Source organism: Meleagris gallopavo, chromosome 12, assembly GCF_905368555.1.
Source record: "Meleagris gallopavo chromosome 12, MGAL_WU_HG_1.1, whole genome shotgun sequence".
NCBI classification, from domain to species: Eukaryota; Metazoa; Chordata; class Aves; order Galliformes; family Phasianidae; genus Meleagris; species Meleagris gallopavo.
Window position 1 is genome coordinate 3,329,570 of NC_139415.1, and position 18,956 is coordinate 3,348,525.

An 18,956-nucleotide genomic window follows, 5' to 3' on the forward strand; every position below is an offset into this window, starting at 1 on the left:
TGCTTTTGTCTTCTGATTCTTGTGTGGTGTGTAGTGTATTTACTCCTTTTTGGCCAGTTGAGCCCCAGAAAAAAGAAGAGCTTCAAGCAAGTACCTGATGGCATGTTTATTTTTTTCCTCTATAGCTTCCCTACATGTTTTATGTTTTATGGACTGTGTATTGCAGCTGTGCCACATTCATGTCGAAAACTCATTTTTACAAGCTGGCTTTCAAGGACAAGTAAACTTGTTTTGTTTTCTTTTTACTGTAAGCTTAAAGATTACTCTTACATGCAATTCTATTCATGTGATTGTAGAGGCTTATACAAGTCCTAAGCTGCAATCAATTCTGTGTGATGGATGTTGCACAGAATGTAGCTGAGGTACAATACAAACATACTTTGAATCTTCTATTGATACTTAACATCTTCAAGAAAAAAACACAGTGTAAATTTTAGATTTCTTCTAATTCTTAAATATTTTGAGGTATAAGCATATACTTTGACTTTGAAATTGTAACTGAAATTATAAAGATTTAGACAGTTTCAGTTGTTTTGCATTTAGTCTCTGACTCATAATCCTTGGATATCTCTCCTAATTTGAAAGTTTAAAATTGTTTTACATTTAAATGTTCTTACCTTTGGTACTAAAATGATTTACTAAGACCTTTATTTTTTTCAAATATGAGATAGTTTAATTGTCTATTAATATATAAGTGGTGATCTTATTTTAGAAATTCTTTTAATATCAAAACTAAATTTTCTTCTGATGTTCAGCTGATATGTGAAATGATATCTTCCAAAGATTGATTTAAGGCATTGGAATTGGCTTTTTGTTTCATTACAAATCCTTTGATTCTCTGCTGTGCTTCAAAGTGGCATGACACAGCACAGGACAGGTAGAGGACAGGGGAACTAATGTTGTTTTGGAATGCTTTAACCTCTACTGCTGTGGAAAGACTGCAGAGCCTAAGGAGTCTTTTGAAATAGTTGTTGATATATAGGCAACATTTATATATGTGGTAGTAATCAGGGTTGTGCTTACTGCAGGAAATCTCAGGTTTCAATTTGCCTCTTCCTGGGCCTTGTTCACATGTCATATGCTAGGAGACTCTTAGATGAAAACTGTATTTCAGTGCCCATTTATACTGTCCTTTATATCTCGTGTTCCTCACTTGACTCTTTAGCATATAACTTAGTTTTTAATGGACAGCTTTAAAACGAATACAGGAGTGAGTATTAAAATCAGGGTGAGACGATATTTGTCTTTGTGTTTTTTAATGTAGTGACCAGGTATAAGTTATAAAATTGAGTAAGAGAGTTTCCTTAAAATTCTCTGATATTAAACATGACAAAACAGGTAGTTCTTTGGAAGCCAGGTAATATTACTGTGTTGCAGAAACCAGCAGAAATTAGGAAATTGAATTTCACTTTGAAAAGTAACGTTTAAAATAAACATTTTATTATCTATGTATTATTGTTTGTGCACATATTTTTGCAAAATACTCTATTAGGTCAAATTTTCCTAAGTACTGTGATGGTTCTTTCTGAGGCCATTGCAGTTTGCTTAGTAGCAGGTATATGGAATGCTGTATAAATGCACATGGACACTATTTACAGAAAAGGTAATGGGATGTAGAAAGGTTTTCATAATTTCTGGACCTAGCAGTTAAATTTTTTTGCCAACTAATAGGAGATTAGCTCCCTAATTTATAAAGGGAAAGCAGATTTCCACAGTGTTTTGTATTTGTAATTTGTTGTGGGAAGGTGATGTTCAGGTGCAGAAAAATGGCCTTTTGCCTTGCCTCATGAAAAATGATGGTGGAGAGTGGTTGGTAACAACATTGTCTTAAGTTCAAAAAGCTGTGTGTCTGTATTCGTAGTTCCTGTGAGCAGCTGCTCTCAGAGCTACTGCAAGTAAAAATTGTTTAGCAAGAGGTCCTGACACGAATATCAGCTGTTAACATTGGAACTCTTCCTAATTGAGGAAAGAGGGCTTTCAAAAGATGAGTGTCATGAATTTGTGTGACTTTTTCCTGAAAACGGAGGTTTAAGAATGTTCAAACCTTGTACCTTGCAGGCAGATTTTTAAAAACTTAAGTGTCTAATGTAGGTTTGTGTGAGTACTGTGAATGGATTGTCTTTCTCCAAGCAATATCTGAAATACACTGTGCACAGGAGTCATTAATATTATGTATTTAAGGTAATTCAAACTGGATGTTCAAAGTCAGTTTAGATGTGCTTTGGTTTACATATAGGTCTCAAGACATTACCTATCTATGCAGGTGGAAAGTTTTTTTGATCAGAGTCTGTTCTCCTGTAATATCCAGCTCCAACTCAGTGTTTACAGAAGCAATAAAATACCAATATATGTGTTGATATAAGTAAGAAATATATATATATTATTTTTAAACTGATATATACAGTTAATTGCTGATGAAAGTATGACTTCATTGGCATTGCATTCATTTGTGGCAGAGATGCAGTCTAGCAAAATGCTTTTGGAGGTGAGATTATATATATGATGATAAATAAGTTCCAGTGCTGCAGGTAACTGACGGTCACTTAGGGGAGTATATTTAAAAGAGTGAAGGTAAAGTTTTCAATAGTGTAATGACATGCTGGTGTAATACAAAAGTTTAAAACATAAATTTGTGGAATTGTCAGATGAGTAAGATGAAGTTTTAATACATGCTGTAGATAGTAATTTGATGTACATGCTTATCAAAGAATCAGAAAAAAAAAATTAAATGTTCTCCATGAATTTTCCTTGGTTTACTTGCCCTTCTGCACTCAGGAGTTCTGCAGATATTTCATTCAGTAAATAACATTGTGCTTTTTCAAAACTATAGAACACATGACTTGATTAAAACAAAGAATAAATATGTTTTTATTTTACAATTAGACTTTAAATATACAGAGTGCACTATTTCTTTTGTAGCAGATCTTTTCTTTACTATTTTCTCATTTAGCTGCAAAGCGTTTTTTTTTCCAGCGTTCGAGCTTTCACTTGAGCAGTTCAAGTGGCTTCTGTCTTTTTGTTCTCTCACTTGGCAATTTGTTGCAATACTGCTTGACATAATTAAAAGAAATACAGCCTTTCCTGTTGGGCAGTTGCTGTAAATTTAAATCAAGTGTTTTGCTCTAAGTTGCTTAATGCATGGTATGATTAATCATGGATATCCATTTTCCACCTATAAGAATAGCAGCAGTTCAGTCTTTAGCTACTGTCATAATGTGTTGGCTAGTAAATTGGAATTTATGAGGTTTTATTATGTATATGTTTAGGAGCAATACACAGTCAAGTGGAACCTTTAACTGACTCGTGGGCTCGACTGAAGCACAGCAGAGATTGGTTGTACACTTCCTCCTACTCATTTATTGAGTCCGATTTTGATCTCTCAAGATCTCTTGGAGTTCATACTTTGATTGAAAATGTTGTCAGCTTTGTAAGTGGAGATGTAGGAAACTCTCCAGGATTTAAGGAACCAGAGGAAAGTATGTCCACCAGTCCGCAGGCATCAATAATTGCAATGGAGCAGCAGCAGTTGAGGGCTGAGGTAAGTTTCAATTTAAAATCTTTTCTTATTTATTGTATATTTGAATTTTACAGATTTTTAAAAACATTTTCCAAATTCTGTCTTAGAGTTTTTTTCCTGTTTTTCTTCTAAAATGTCTTAACTGAATCTGGGAACTTTATATTAAGCTCTAAAATGGAAAGTAAAGGATCCACTTAGACTTTTTTTTTTCATTTTGTTCTTTAAATCTCAGACTTGAATTTCAGAGGAGCAGGGAGGTTATCCTGTATCTGCTGCATGCAGTATTGATATGGTTAGAACTTACAGCGTAGGCTTTGAAATTAAACTGACTGTGTAGTTGCATGTAAACTGCTTCCCTTATATGAAGCTTTCTATGTAGCTTATTTGTGCTGACTAGATTAGGCCAATTGCTTGATTACTCAGAAATTAAAAGGGATGCTGACAAGGAGAATTTTTCTTGAAAATGTAAAAATGTACTTCTTTCTTGTGATTCGTCAGAAACATGGATGCTGTCAGAAAGTGTCCACAGCTACATCATTCACTCTTGCTCATGGCTGAAGATGATCTGATTTCTAAGGATGCTTACTGTTTAATTTCATCTTTTGATTGTGTTTACTTCTAGCTTCGTCTGGAAGCTCTTCATCAAATCTTAGTGCTTCTGTCAGGGATGGAGGAAAAAGGCAGTGTGGCATTAATGGGAAGTCATCAGGGGCCAGGATTTCAGTCATCTTCGTTGCTAACTTCTGTTAGATTACAGTTTCTTGCTGGATGCTTTGGTTTGGGCACAGTAGGACATGCAGGTGCCAAAGGAGAGAGTGTAAGACTGCATCACTACCAGGTATGTATTTGAATTGTTTTTTTTTTTTGTTTGTTTGTTTGTTTCAGTAACTGGGTGATAAAAGTGTTATTAGTACTTACAGCATTTTTTGTTTGAGCCAGGATGGTATCAGAGCAGCTAAGAGAAGTATTCAGATTGAAATTCAGGTGGCTGTGCACAAAATTTACCAGCAGTTGTCTGCTACCTTGGAAAGAGCTCTGCAAGCTAATAAGCATCACATAGGTAAGTGAAAGCAAGATTGGTAAAATGTGTCCTCTGTTATGTGGTACAACATATTCTAAGTGTAACAGAGCATACTTCGATATTAGCTGCCAGAATTCACAGATAAAGTATCAGGCTAATAACTTCTCTGAAGAGAGAGAATATTTTTAACCTTTTTCTGTCTTAATTTTCTTCAAGTGTCAGCCCTTTTTGTTTTAAGGCTTTTAAGTACTGTAAGCCTTCCAATTCCTGGGAGCTACATATTTATGTTCCGATTTCTTTGTCATTTCAAATAATTTTTTAGGTTTTCCAGACATCCGTTTTTGGAAGTGATTAAGAATCTCCAAACCTTTATTCTTCATTCGGTTGCGATTTTTTTTAAACCTACACTCAAAGAACAGGACATAGGGCATGTTTTTGAAATCCCCCTCTCCTGTCCTTTACCAAGATATTCCTGTGTGCTTCTGTCCTTAAGAGATAGCTGGAATTCTGCAACTCTGTGTCTTTGTACTTGTATTGAATGAGATCTTCAGTACGGAAGAGAGTTGCATAGTTTGCTTTGTTGATAAAGCTTAATGGACATACATACTTGAATTATTTCATTGGCATCACTTACAGTTAAATGCAACTGAGATAAATTCCTTGAGAATCAGCCTGAAGTACAAGCAGCAAATTGAGTGTTTCACATGCTTATCCTTATCTTAGAGAGAAGAGGCTGGTCTCTTTAGAGATTTTGTATCAGAAATTTTACATCACAAGCTAGGTCTGTAGGATGTTTTTCTTTGGACATCCTTGACATAGTGTGCACTGATTGAAAGAGGCTGTGCTGGTACACAGTGAAGTCTACCTCAAAGCATGCGTTAACAGCAGCTCTTTACTCAGTAATTTAATTTGTTATATTTTCTTAAAACTAATCTACTATTGTTTGTCTTAGTATTCTTTCTATAAACAGATTGCTAATTAAAAACTATATTTCAATCTTAGAAGCACAGCAGCGTCTTCTGTTGGTAACAGTCTTTGCTCTAAGCGTGCACTATCAGCCCATTGATGTCTCCTTGGCTATTTCTACTGGTTTGCTAAATGTACTATCACAGCTGTGTGGCACAGACACCATGTTAGGACAACCATTACAGTTGCTGCCCAAAACTGGTATTTCTCAGCTCAGCACAGCTTTGAAAGTAGCCAGTACAAGACTACTTCAGATCCTTGCTATCACCACAGGGTAAGTATTGATTGCTCCTTTATTCTCAGAAAATGTAATTTTCTGGCTTTTCAGCACTCTTTTGGAGTAATTTTTTTTTTTTTTACATGAGTTTTTTTTAGAGCATTAAGTATTGTTCAGAAGCATGTAAGTTAAAAAAGTATAGTTACATTATTCATATGAAAGATGCACATAAGGCTGATAAATATTTTTGAATTGTGGGTGAGACATTAGAATCAAAACGCTTGGAACTTTACAGTGTCTAAGTATTGCCTTGCAGTATTCCCCCTTTTTGAAGTTTGATTTTATGTCTAGGTCTGTTAAGTTAATATGAAGAGGCTTTATGTAATATTCATTTGTGTAAAAGCAATACCAATAATAATGTGGTAGGAGTTCTTCAGAGCTGTACATAATGCTTCTACTCAGAGCACAAGCCAGTTTTCTGGGGAGTGCTGGTCTCTGCTAGATAAGGGAACAACATCCAAAAATCTGCCAACACTTAAATATTTGCAGTTTAACTCTGTAAAGGGAGGAAAAAAAAAAAAAAAAGGAGAAAGTATTGCCTCTTTAGAGTATGAGTATTATTTAGTATAGGATATATGCACCTTCAGTGTTCGTACAAAGGAGTACACTTTTTTGCTAATTCTGTTAGGTAAGAAAAAAGACAAAATGCCTTCATATTTGGAAATTTCAGGGGACTACACATAATGAACTAAGTTGCTTTTTTTCCCCTGGAAATACTGGAAAAATATTCTTTGACTCTAAAGAATGGACAATTTTAAAGTGTCTTAAAAGTGAGGCTCATGTAAGAGTAATCTGCCAAACTTGTGTAGGATGAAGCAAAGTAACCTGCTGCAATTAAATAGATTAGAATTAGTGCTGTGTTAGCCCTGTGTTCACTTCCACTGAGTTTATAGTTGTCTTTGTTATAGTTCTTTTCATCAGTTCTCAAATATTCTTTGTTTCTACTTTATTGTGTGTTTATAGAACCTATGCTGACAAATTGAGCCCAAAGGTGGTCCAGTCATTGCTGGATTTATTATGCAGTCAGCTAAAAAACTTGTTATCACAAGCTGGGGTGATGCTTATGGCTTCATTTGGAGAAGAGGAAGTTGAGGAGCATGAAGCAGATTCAAAAAAGGCAGATTCAAATGGGGAGAATGAAAAGAGAGACTTCAGAGGTAATTATCTTGCATAATTTCTGTTACAGTTTTAACGCACTAAGTGCTGAAGCCCTCACTCTGCTGTACTGTACTATTGTTGGGCCATTCTTAACTCTGTAGATTAGGTTAAAATATAATCAAGTAACTTTATGCTCACATTAGATTTATCAATCAATGTAAAGGTAGGAATAAGTAGAGAATAAGAATTACTCCATTCAGTCTGTAATTAGAAGAGGATCACTTTTTCTCTGAAAATGAATTAATTGCTGGTTTTATTTTTCAGTGTGGTCAAAGAAATTCCCTTCTCTGAGTTTTGAGCTGCAAATAAACGTAGTATAATTCACACAGTTGTTGCATCTGCTCTGTACTGGGCAGAGTGTTGTTTTCAAAGGTCTGCTAGAAGAGATGTTCTGAAACCTAAAAGTCCTTACATGGTTTACAATCCCTTAATAAACATTTTTCATTTCTGTGGAAATATCGTGATATATTCGAAGAAATTTTTTGGTGCATCTCTGCTGCTGGTTGTGGTTACAGCTGTCTTTCCTTCTCAGTAATTGGATGGCTGATGAATTCCTAAGATAATTGTCATAATTAGTTCATTAACAAGTTAGCTTATAAGGCCTTCTGTTTTGCAGACATTTCCTTGTAAAAATAGCTGCTCCTTTAAAATGAATTGAGGCATGAGGGAGTGTAGTGTTTTGCATCAAAATCTCAGAAAATGAAAAACATAGCTATTGCTAACAAAATGCAATAATGAAATGTTTTATATACTGGTATATTCATAAAGAAAAATGCAATAACTGATGATTATATTTTTACTTTTGGATCTGTTTGTTGCCAATATCAAGCACTACTAATATTTTAGCAGCTCAAGTTTCTGATAGATGTCAGATGGTTACTTTTATGTTTAAGTTGCTTGGCTCCATATTAACTATATAGAGCTTGCAAATACTGAGGTGTTCTATAACCCCACACTTTTGGTAAGATATATATATACAACAATTTATTGTACAGTTGTTTATAAACCTTAGTTTTCCAAAGCACTCGTGTTCCATCGCTACACAAATATCACACGGTGCATTGTTGTTTTTTTTTCCCAAATGCTTGTTAGTCCATATAGCATAGCCTAGCAATATTAGTTGTCCAACCTGCCCAATCCTTTCTGGATTCCTTACTCTCAAAAACTGATAACATTACAAAACTCAGCTACAAATGTCTGTTTTAATATTTTTTTCAACTTTGGTTTTAGCAATATGTTATATGCAGATACTGTTTAAGAATGGGTGTAAATTAAAACTTTTAATTTAACTTTATAGCTGCCCTCCGTAAGCAACACGCAGCAGAGCTGCACTTGGGAGACTTCCTTGTTTTCTTGCGTAGAGTCGTCTCTTCAAAAGCAATTCAGTCAAAAATGGCATCTCCAAAGTGGACGGAAGTACTTCTTAACATTGCTTCTCAGAAGTGTTGCTCAGGTAGGAGTTTCTCAAAATGTGATTAATGTTTATACTTGCAGTTCCTGAAAACAAATCCTGTTTGATCATATATTGTACACTGATTTTAGCTCTTCAACCTCAGTAGATGTATGCATGTCATACTTAGGAAAATTGTGCATTTAATCATTTATAGAATCATAGAATGGCCTGGATTGGAAAGGACCATAATGATCACCTAGTTTCAACCCCCCTGCTATGTGCAGGGATGCCATTGGAGGCATGCAAGTCATATCGTAGGTGCGTGTCTGATGCAGAAGTCACTTGTAGATTATTAACATACTCTTCCATCTTCAGGAGTTCCCTTGGTTGGAAATTTGAGGACTAGACTTCTTGCACTTCATGTACTAGAAGCTGTATTACCTGCTTGTGAATCTGGCGTTGAAGATGATCAAATGGCTCAGGTCTTTATATTTTCCTATAACCTTTTTCACTTGTTTCTTCAGAAAGTCTCATTAGAGTTGTAAATGCTTCATAGATTTGCTCAGAATCCAAATCAGATGCGGCTCATTGTAGATACTTGCTTATCTAGGAGCTCTAAATATTTTTTACATTTATACTTAAGAAGCAAAATAAAATGCTATTTGTTGACCTCATCTTGGATTTAGAATGATCTGAATTATTTTCTGATATTCCAGGTTGTTGAACGATTATTCTCGCTTCTGTCTGACTGCATGTGGGAGACTCCTATAGCTCAAGCTAAGCATGCAATTCAAATAAAGGAGAAAGAACAAGAAATGAAGCTGCAGGTAATTATGGTTTGCTTCCTCTTCTGTTTGAATGCGACTAAGTTACATTTATTACAGATGTTTTGTCCTGTTTCTGATAGAAGCAAGGAGAGTCTGAAGATGAAGATGAAAATCTTCCCATACAGGAAGTGTCCTTTGACCCTGAGAAAGCGCAGTGCTGCATAGTGGAGAACGGGCAGATTCTGACTCATGGAAGTGGAGGTAAAGGATATGGATTGGCATCAACTGGAGTCACTTCAGGATGTTACCAGTGGAAGGTAGGTTGAATGAAAGTGTATTTCTTTTCTTACCTTGTTATAGAAATATACTGTAATTTATAAATAGTAGCTAACTATGATTTTTAGGTTATGACAGCATCTTTGCATAAATTACATTTTCAATCCAAAGGGAAGAATTTGTGTCTGGTCTTCAGCACTACTGTTCAGAGTAAATTTTCAGCTGATTTTTCAGTACACAGGTTGGAGGCATTGATTACATGCTGAGTGTTTGTAGAAGTGCTGGTACATGTTCCTCAGATCCATAGTTAAAAATGGATGTGATAGTCTTGAAATACTTACTTTCTGAACTATGTAGATTTTGACTTTTTTCCTTTGGAGAAATATTTGAGAAGATGTTTTGTTCTATTGCAAAAAGCTTGTCTGATGAGATTAGCCTTTGATTATATCATCTGAATGGTTTATTCAGAAATACAAATAAATATGCAGTTGTAGTCAGTATTGTCTTTAAGCATAAGGCTTCTAATTTTTTTTTACTTGAATCTACATAAGTCACTTGCTGTGAACGTGAAGAGTAAAGTTTGTTTATTTCAGTAATATTGTTCTTGCTTACATGCCAACTTCTGTGTTTTCCGAGTCAGAAAAAAAATCTTGTATTTTTTTTTTTCAGGTAGTTCTTTTCATTAATATCAGGTCAAATTTAAATGACTTATTAATGACTACCCTTATACACCAATACATCCTTTTAGAAATAGAATGTGATTTTAGCTGATTAATTTTTTTTTATTATTTATTAAATGCTTGTGAGTAATATGGCTATAAGTACTAATTAATACGTGTAAGGCAAATTCTCGTTGCTTTGTTTTTTTACAATGTGTATTCTGACTTTTTTTTTATCTGCCTTTTAGTTCTACATTGTAAAGGAGAATCGAGGCAATGAAGGCACATGTGTTGGTGTTTCTCGCTGGCCAGTACACGATTTTAACCATCGCACTACCTCAGATATGTGGCTGTATAGAGCCTACAGTGGTAACCTTTATCACAATGGAGAGCAAACTTTGACTCTGTCCAGCTTTACTCAAGGAGATTTCATCACATGTGTATTAGATATGGAAGCAAGAACTATTTCCTTTGGTAAAAATGGAGAGGTATTTGTTTCTTTCTGATTGTATTTGGTTTGGTTTGGTTTTTGACTGTTGCTTTTTTTTAATAGTAATTTGGCATATAGAGCTATTTTATATAAAGCTAAACATAATGGTTAAGATAAGAATTTAACTTTGTCATGTTTTCACTGGTTAAAGTGTTCTAAGTTTCTGGTTTTGTTTTTGTTTATTTGTTTTACCTAGGAGCCCAAACTAGCTTTTGAAGATGTGGATGCCGCAGAATTATATCCTTGTGTTATGTTCTATAGCAGTAATCCAGGAGAAAAGGTAACATAAATGTTCATCTGCATTGGTCCCAAGTCTGTGCTTTCCCTAGTCTGTGTCAATGGATGTAGAAGGGATTTTTTGGGGAATGAGGATTGTTGGCAGTTGACAAATACTGAGAATGTCAGTGTTGATTCATTTTGTTTTAAGAAATGAACAGCATTACATTATTTGCACACTATCTAGACTTTTCCCACATGTCCTACCATAAAAATAAAATGTATTTCCCTACCTACAATTGATTTACACACCATTAGATCAGCACATAAAATCACAACCCATAGAAACTACAGATAATATAGTGTTAGCAATTCCAGATATTCTGAGATGTGAATCCTATGTGGGAAAGTGCTAACTGTTAAAATTTCGGTATCTTTGAATTTATAAGAAAGCAGTGTTGAGATTGGAATTCTTAGAGTACCTCACCAAAAAAAAAAAGATAATGCTATTCGTTTTTTCTATTCATCAAGTCTCTTGTTTTAAAATAAGTTCCTGTGTAGATTAAAAAGATAACTGCTGTCTTTAAACACTTAGGTGAAAATCTGTGATATGCAGATGCGTGGTACACCGAGAGATTTGCTACCTGGTGACCCCATCTGTAGTCCTGTTGCTGCAGTGCTGGCAGAAGCCACCATCCAACTCATTCGTATCCTTCATCGCACAGACCGTTGGACACACTGCATCAATAAAAAAATGATGGAAAGGCTGAATAAAATCAAAACGTGTCTTAAAGAAGCAGGTCAAAAGCTGAAGAAAAGTCGCTCAATTCAAAGTCGAGAAGAGAATGAGATGAGAGAGGAGAAAGAAAATAAGGAGGAGGAGAAGGGCAAGCATAATAGACATGGTCTGGCAGACCTTTCAGAATTGCAGCTGAAGATGCTGTGTGTGGAAGTGTGGCCTGTTTTAGCAGTAATTGGTGGAGTTGATGCTGGACTTAGAGTTGGAGGTCGATGTGTACACAAGCAAACTGGACGTCATGCCACGTTACTTGGAGTAGTGAAGGAAGGCAGTACATCTGCTAAGGTCCAGTGGGATGAAGCAGAGATTACTATCAGGTACAGTATGCTCATTTCCTACACTTTTCAAGATCTAGTGGTGTTTTGTGTTCAATAATCTTCAAAAGTAACGTACATCTTACATTGGAGTCATGTTGACCAGTTGTTTTAAGCTTAAACTTTAAAATAATGCAGCCAAAATTGCATTTTCAGAACAAACAAATATGGGTTAAATTTCAACATTATCTAATAATAAAATGCTTGGTATCTCAAATATATTTTAATAGCTTAGAATTGATTGGCATCACTAGAGTTCTTAGTTTTGGGCTCAAGGTTTCAGAGTTGGAATGGGACCAACCTGCCAGTTTTCCCAAATTCATAATTAACATTGCTTGTTTTTAAGTATGTATTGCCCTCCTAATTTCCTGTAACCTCTGGCTTATGGATATACAGAAGGTTTTTACTTGGGGAAATTGCTCACTTTTGTTGTAAATGGTGAATCTGATTCTGAATAGAGTCATGGTTTGATTTATCGGAGTTAAGAACAGATCTCTTCATTGCAGTGAATTTTCATTCTTAGGGGAGCACAAGTTGCTCTGCTCTGTGGGGCTTATGGATGAGTCAAAGTCATGAAGTGGGAAGGTTCTCTTTTTTTAATGGTGGGTGGATGGGGCTACTCAAATCAGTGCTGCCTTGAAGCAGCACTTATTCATTTTGACCTGCCTTAGAAAGCTAAAGGAATGCCCTGTATTTGATGTTGACCCACTGGAGCTGTTGCATAGAGGATCTTGAGATCTTGGAGAGAAAGCTGGAAGGAGATGATTCTTTTTCCACCTTTCTTGCAAGAAAGTTCACTTTCAAAGGGAGGGCACTTGGAAGGAAGCTGTGAAATGAAGCTAGAGTCTTCTGTAGGCTCAGTGGTGTTCTCATAGGAATTGCTTGTGGTTTTCGAGTGGAAGGATTGGCTTCACTAAAATCCTAGTATTCTTCAGGCTACAGTTAAACTTTAATCTTGTGGAGAAATTGAGTAGTAATAATTTCTTTTGCCATCAGTTAAAATTACATTTCGAAACAATTGAGATCAGGTCACCTCTTGAAACTTTTGCAACATTATGCCTATTTTGTCGTTATGCAAAAGCTGTTGTTGCTTTAATTAAATATGCCGAAGTGCAGTTAATTACTGAATTAAATTACTGAATTAAATTCCAGATATAAATGCCCATTTGGCATATGACCTTAAAGTAAGTGTAATCTTAAAGTAATTTCAAATCCTACTTAAGTGAAGTGATGCAGCTCTTGACTGTAGACAACGGTAATTCTTTGAATTAAGTTCAGAATGTGCTTCCATAATTAGAATCAGAATAAAACTTTTTTTTCAGTTTTAAAGTAGACTTTTACCTTATGAAAGGGTGAAACATTTTGGAGAGGTAATTAAAGGAAGATGTAAAAATCCTCTGTCTACTGGATGCATAGGAAAATGAAATGGAAAACAGAAGATGTAGGGAAAATACAGGCTAATGAATTTTTATCCTGCTTATGGTGAAAAGTAGTCAAGTATAACTCCTAAATATAACAAAGGTTTCACTGAATACGGCTTATCTAAGTAGTCATCCATTATCTGTCTGTTGGGTTTCCTGACCTATGTTTAGAAAGTCACTGTTCTCTCTGGGGGGTCTGTCTTGACATAAACAGGGACAGAATTATCACAAGCTATCAGCTACGTGCTCCTTCCAATAATTTGAACAAGAACGTGCAATCAGTGTGCAATCAGTCAAAACTACTACTTAATGCTTAAGAAAAAATCAGTTTTTTATATTTAACCTTTTATTCCTGTTCACAAATTCAGCTTAGATGTGAGAATAAAATTTAATGTAGGGTAAATTATCTTAGAAGTCCGTTTTATAGTTTGAAATAATACAGAAGGATTCTCTGTCAGCACTAATTGATAGCTTCTGTGATGCTTCTGGATTTTAATGGTTGTTGTTGAAAACCTGTGCATTTTGTTGCCTTTGCTCTGATATCATATCTCCCCATTTTCTGATCATAACCTCATTTTCCCCCATTTACATTTAATTTTTAGAATTGGTTCATTTATTTCATTAAACGTATTTTACATCTTACTTTGCCGACATTATTTCCTGTACTTTCCTCCTGTCTCTCCCTCACTTGCTTTTTCCTGTGTCATTCTGATCTTTATTAAAGCTTCCCAACTTTTTGGTCGCCTAGTGATACTCCACTGTATAATCTGGAGCCCTGTGAGCCACTGCCTTTTGACGTTGCAAGATTTCGTGGACTGACAGCTACTGTGTTGCTGGACCTTACCTATCTGACTGGCATCCATGAAGATATGGGAAAACAAAGCGCCAAGAGACACGAGAAAAAACACAGACATGAATCTGAAGATAAAGGTGAAATGGAGCAGAAAATGGAGGGCGATGCTGGAGCAGATACACGATCAGCACTAAGTGCCGATGATAACAAAGGACATAGCACTGCAAGCTCTAAATCAGAAAATGAAATCGCTTCCTTTTCCCTAGAACCATCAACATTAGGGATGGAATCCCAACACCAGCCTGCTGAAGGAAGAAAAAAGAATCATGAACATTCTCCAAGAAGTCATGATATAGTTCAGTCGGAAATCAGAGCCGTACAGCTGTCTTATCTTTATCTTGGTGCTATGAAGTCACTTAGTGTTCTTCTTAGTTGCAGTAAATATGCTGAGCTACTGTTAATACCAAAAGTCCTGGCAGAAAATGGTCACAACTCAGACTGTGCTAGTTCTCCCGTTGTTCACGAAGATGTGGAGATGCGTGCTGCCCTGCAGTTCCTGATGCGACACATGGTGAAGCGAGCAGTCATGCGCTCACCTATTAAAAGAGCCTTAGGACTGGCAGATTTGGAGCGAGCACAAGCCATGATCTACAAGTTAGTGGTTCATGGATTGCTGGAGGATCAGTTTGGTGGCAGACTTAAACAAGGTACATTTTCAAAATTATTCAAGTATAGTGCTAAACTATTGAGTATTTGTATTTAAATGGTTAGAAACAATAATGATACAAATGACTTAATATTGTAATTTTGTAGTGGCTATACTTTGGAGAAATTTTACAGAGGCTTTTTAATTGCTTTTTGGATACAGCACTGATTGGGTTTTTTTGCGTTTTTTCAGTTCCTTATTTTAATAAAAAGTAAATACAAATCAGTAAATCAGAACTGTAGCCTCTTCCTAATTTTTCTTTATGCTTTTGAAAAATGAGCAGTTCTGTATATACTTGTTGGAAGAATTAGTTTATCACACAAGGATTGCAAAGTTCACTGTTGTAAAAAAAAAAAAAAAAAAAAAAAAAAAAAAAAGATTGTACACGGTCAAGTTAACAGATGATGTTGAGAGTTCTTTCACTTTGTTTCTCTTCATGAGAATTTGTGAATCAGTTTTGGGTTTTGTTTGTTTATTTTCCTGAGATATTTGGCACTGAACTAGCAGAACTTGAAGAGAGAACACGTATCATTCCTGTTTGTCTTAAAAAAAAAAGGTGTATATTACAGGCTGAGACTTTGGGGAAATGATTTAAATCAGTTTAAAAAGGAATTATCTACAGTATTTTTTAATACCTAATTATCTAAAGTATTTTTTAAAATTATTTAAGATATTAAAGATAATCCCTGTGCTGTTTGCTTCTTTACTATTTTATGTATTTCTTAGAAATCAACTAAAAAACCCTTCAAAAATCTATTACTTAAGCCGGTAAGTTAAAAACAGCTTTGTAATTGATCAGCCCTTTTGCCTAACATAATAATCCTAAATGTTACAACAGTAAGTATCATAAGGTCTAACCTCTAACCAAGTAAATGGTTTCTCTGAAGATTAGAAAGTTTTACTTACTCTTCACCTTGTTATCGGTATGACAACAAGAGACCAATTTGTTAACTTAAGTCCATGAGTAATTGGCAGAGGTATTTGTGTTATTAGAGTTTCTGTACACCTCTTTATTAGGGGAGAAATTTTTATTTTTTAAGGTTAGCCACAAGTACTGCTTTCCTGTGTTAAGTTTCATTAATGTTCCTGTACTGTCTGTTTTCCGCTGCAGAAGTAGACCAGCAAGTGGAAGAAGGTGATCAGTCTCAGCAAGCCCAAACACCAGTTACAACCAGCCCTTCTGCTTCCAGCACAACCTCTTTCATGAGCAGCTCTCTGGAGGATACTACTACTGCTACTACTCCAGTAACTGATACTGAAACTGTTCCTGCTTCTGAATCTCCTGGTGTTATGCCTCTCAGTCTTCTTAGGTAAAATGTTTTCTTACTTACATATCATGTATGTCTTTGGCTCCCTGAGGTTTTGAAAACATTAACAGCTGTTAAGAGCTGCCTCCACAAAATAAAAAGTTAAGTTTGTTACTTTGAGGACATGCATTTCTAAAACTAGAAGGCTGCTGAGTTTTTTATATATACTATATATATGTATGTATAGCATCTAAGTTCTTTTGAGCAGGAGGAAATACGTTTCTTCTGTTCTCATTTTTATTTGATACAGTTTAAAATACAAGTCAGTGACATTTCTGCATTTTAATTAATAGTGAAATAGTTGATGTTCATAGTAGAATAGATCTTAGTTTGCGAGCAACTCCACAGTCCTGTTTGTTTCATCCTACCCTCGCATACTGAAATGAAGCTAAATTAATTTGCAGAGGTTATTTGAGATGTGGAGGAAAATCTGCTTTATGCTGAATATAGTCCTGAGTTCATCACTTTTGTTGACATGTCTGACCTCTGTTCTGAGAGGTTTTGCAGATGCAGTTTGATGAAAGCCAGAACAAAGTCTTATCACCAGGACAGCAAAAGTAAAATACCTTACAAGGAATGATTAGTCAGACTGAGTTCAGTATGTAATGTAGAAATGGGGAAGTGAGTTTACTTCTCCTTGGACTGCCCTTGGTCTGTGAGGTATTTTTAGGTGCATGTCTGGGAATTTAACTGTCCAGGCAAACAAATTGGAATGAGTTGTTGCTACAGGGTTCCTCTCCTACTCCCCTAAATATATGTAGTATTACTCCTTACCCTTGCAAAATTCAGTTACTGTAGGGTGCACATGGCAAGTTGTGGTCTAATTTGATATATTTCATATGTCAGATCTTTTTCAGGGTTGCTCTTTTTCATATAAGTATATACTTTTTTTTTTAAAGGCAAATGTTCTCCAGTTATCCTACTACAACTGTACTGCCTGCACGACGTGCTCAGACTCCTCCGATATCTTCTTTACCAACTTCTCCTTCAGATGAAGTTGGGAGGAGACAAAGTTTGACTTCTCCTGATTCCCAGTCTGCAAGGCCTACGAATCGTACAGGTATACTGTGAATACACGCAGAAATATGGACAGCTGTAAACTCACACAAGTTCTGTATAGTTTTTTAAGGCATTTTTGAGACTCCCTGGAATTGTAAAGGTAATGGGAGGCATCTCTTCATAGGTAGGACTGTACTACTGCTTGCACATTGCTTCTTAAAACTGAAATCTGTTCCATTCCAGTATGCATACAGAATGGAGTAACAAGGGAATTGGGCAAATTGTTGAGTGAGAATCCCAGACTGCTAGAGATCTGTCATGTGATCCAAAGCATATGTCTATGTTTTATGAGGGCTGCTCTGAAAGTAATGCCTTCTATTTTATTTTGTTTGTCCATGACATCAGAGGTGGAAGTTGGTGGTATGGCAGTAGAGGTTAAATCTTTCCACCAGTATTCCACTTTGTTTTGTTGTGATGCAGTCTGATGTACTAGAGTCTGACTTGGAAGTGGGTATGAAGCAAAGGTGTGGAATTGAATTTCTCCAAGCAGAAAAAAATTGTCCCCTGATGACAGTTCATCAACACTTGCTAAACCTTTATGGAGACTAAACAGTAGGTGTGAGCACAGTGAGGCAGCGTGGTGCATTTCAGCAGTGGTGACAGTGGCATGAAAGAAAACCATGTTCCAGATAGCCATGCAAACTTTATTGTGCTCTTTGTTATAAGTTTCCATGGAAATAAATAGGAATCATTACTTTCAGAGTAACCTACATGTATTTAAATGAATACAATAGACTGAGTTAAAGTATATTCTTCAAATTTCTTACTTGGTGCTGAGAAACAGTCTATCCTCTTATTCTTTCTCTTACATCCATGCTTCAGTTTGTTTCTTTCTGCTGTTTCACTTGTAGCAATTTGTGTGCTCCATTTTCATCTCTCGTTTTTTGATGAGATGACTTGCTTCTGGATCATTATGCAGTGTTTACAACAGTGTTTGTCAGAATATTTAGTGTCTTTGTTGATCAGAGGAAATTATGTTTTCAGTGAAACTTTTTGAGTAGTAATATTTTTAGAGACTCTTGAGTCACTTTGGACAGAATACTCACAATCTGCAAAGAAATTTTTTGATATAATAGCTATAATCTGCAGAGATTTTTGGATATACGCCAGCATCTTAGACACGGAGGGAGATCTTTACTTAAGAGGAATGGGTATTAATGTGATCTCAAAACATTTTGGAATCTTGATGTTTCAAGCAAGGGTAACTTTCATCTTGTCTACCTATATATAAATCAAATAGATAATTTGATAGAATTTGAAACAGAAGCAAACTCCTTAGAAGTACTTCAAAAGAAATTGTTCCTTAAATATTATGAGTGTCCTATTTGATTGAACAGAGGCTGACATAATATAAATGGGACTAAATAGAATAAACAGTGTCTGAGTTCATTGTATCTTACCTTCTGTTGAAAAGTAACAGTGAGAAAAGTTGTTAAGACAGTTGCTCCCTTATCTGAAGCTAACAAATCTTTGCCAAATCAGAATTGAGATTTGCTGAAGTGGAAAAAAGTAAAGAAAGATCTAGTTGTTTTTTTTTTTCTGTCTTCTAAGCTTTGTCTGATCCAAGCAGCCGACTTTCAACATCTCCTCCTCCTCCTGCCATTGCTGTTCCATTGTTAGAAATGGGATTCTCCCTCAGGCAGATTGCAAAAGCCATGGAAGCCACAGGTAATCAATAACGATATCAATTTAAACTGAAAAAATAGATTAGTATTACGTTGGAAAACATTGTGTTTCGTACTTTAGTTTTGCAGTTCTGTAAATATTTGGGAGAAAAAATGGATTTTTTACCATCACTGATTTAATATAATTAATAT

At 35.5% G+C, this 18,956-nt stretch overlaps 1 protein-coding gene across 8 annotated transcripts in view; it reads left to right on the plus strand.

Moving 5' to 3' along the window:
- HERC1 (HECT and RLD domain containing E3 ubiquitin protein ligase family member 1) overlaps positions 1 to 18,956 on the plus strand; it is a 96,251-nt gene that overhangs the window by 46,117 nt on the left and 31,178 nt on the right. For 6 of the 8 annotated variants that reach the window (XM_085234200.1, XM_085234202.1, XM_085234209.1 and 3 more), the window contains exons 26-41: positions 3,267 to 3,538; positions 4,140 to 4,355; positions 4,457 to 4,577; positions 5,541 to 5,778; positions 6,745 to 6,938; positions 8,237 to 8,392; positions 8,708 to 8,814; positions 9,049 to 9,159; positions 9,240 to 9,416; positions 10,283 to 10,522; positions 10,721 to 10,804; positions 11,336 to 11,856; positions 13,999 to 14,774; positions 15,885 to 16,083; positions 16,980 to 17,140; positions 18,691 to 18,807. In XM_085234200.1, coding sequence (XP_085090326.1) covers positions 3,267 to 3,538; positions 4,140 to 4,355; positions 4,457 to 4,577; positions 5,541 to 5,778; positions 6,745 to 6,938; positions 8,237 to 8,392; positions 8,708 to 8,814; positions 9,049 to 9,159; positions 9,240 to 9,416; positions 10,283 to 10,522; positions 10,721 to 10,804; positions 11,336 to 11,856; positions 13,999 to 14,774; positions 15,885 to 16,083; positions 16,980 to 17,140; positions 18,691 to 18,807 — 3,690 coding nt within the window. The remainder of the gene's footprint in view (positions 1 to 3,266; positions 3,539 to 4,139; positions 4,356 to 4,456; positions 4,578 to 5,540; positions 5,779 to 6,744; positions 6,939 to 8,236; positions 8,393 to 8,707; positions 8,815 to 9,048; positions 9,160 to 9,239; positions 9,417 to 10,282; positions 10,523 to 10,720; positions 10,805 to 11,335; positions 11,857 to 13,998; positions 14,775 to 15,884; positions 16,084 to 16,979; positions 17,141 to 18,690; positions 18,808 to 18,956) is intronic. The other 2 variants (XM_085234206.1, XM_085234203.1) reach the window with 2 other exon arrangements.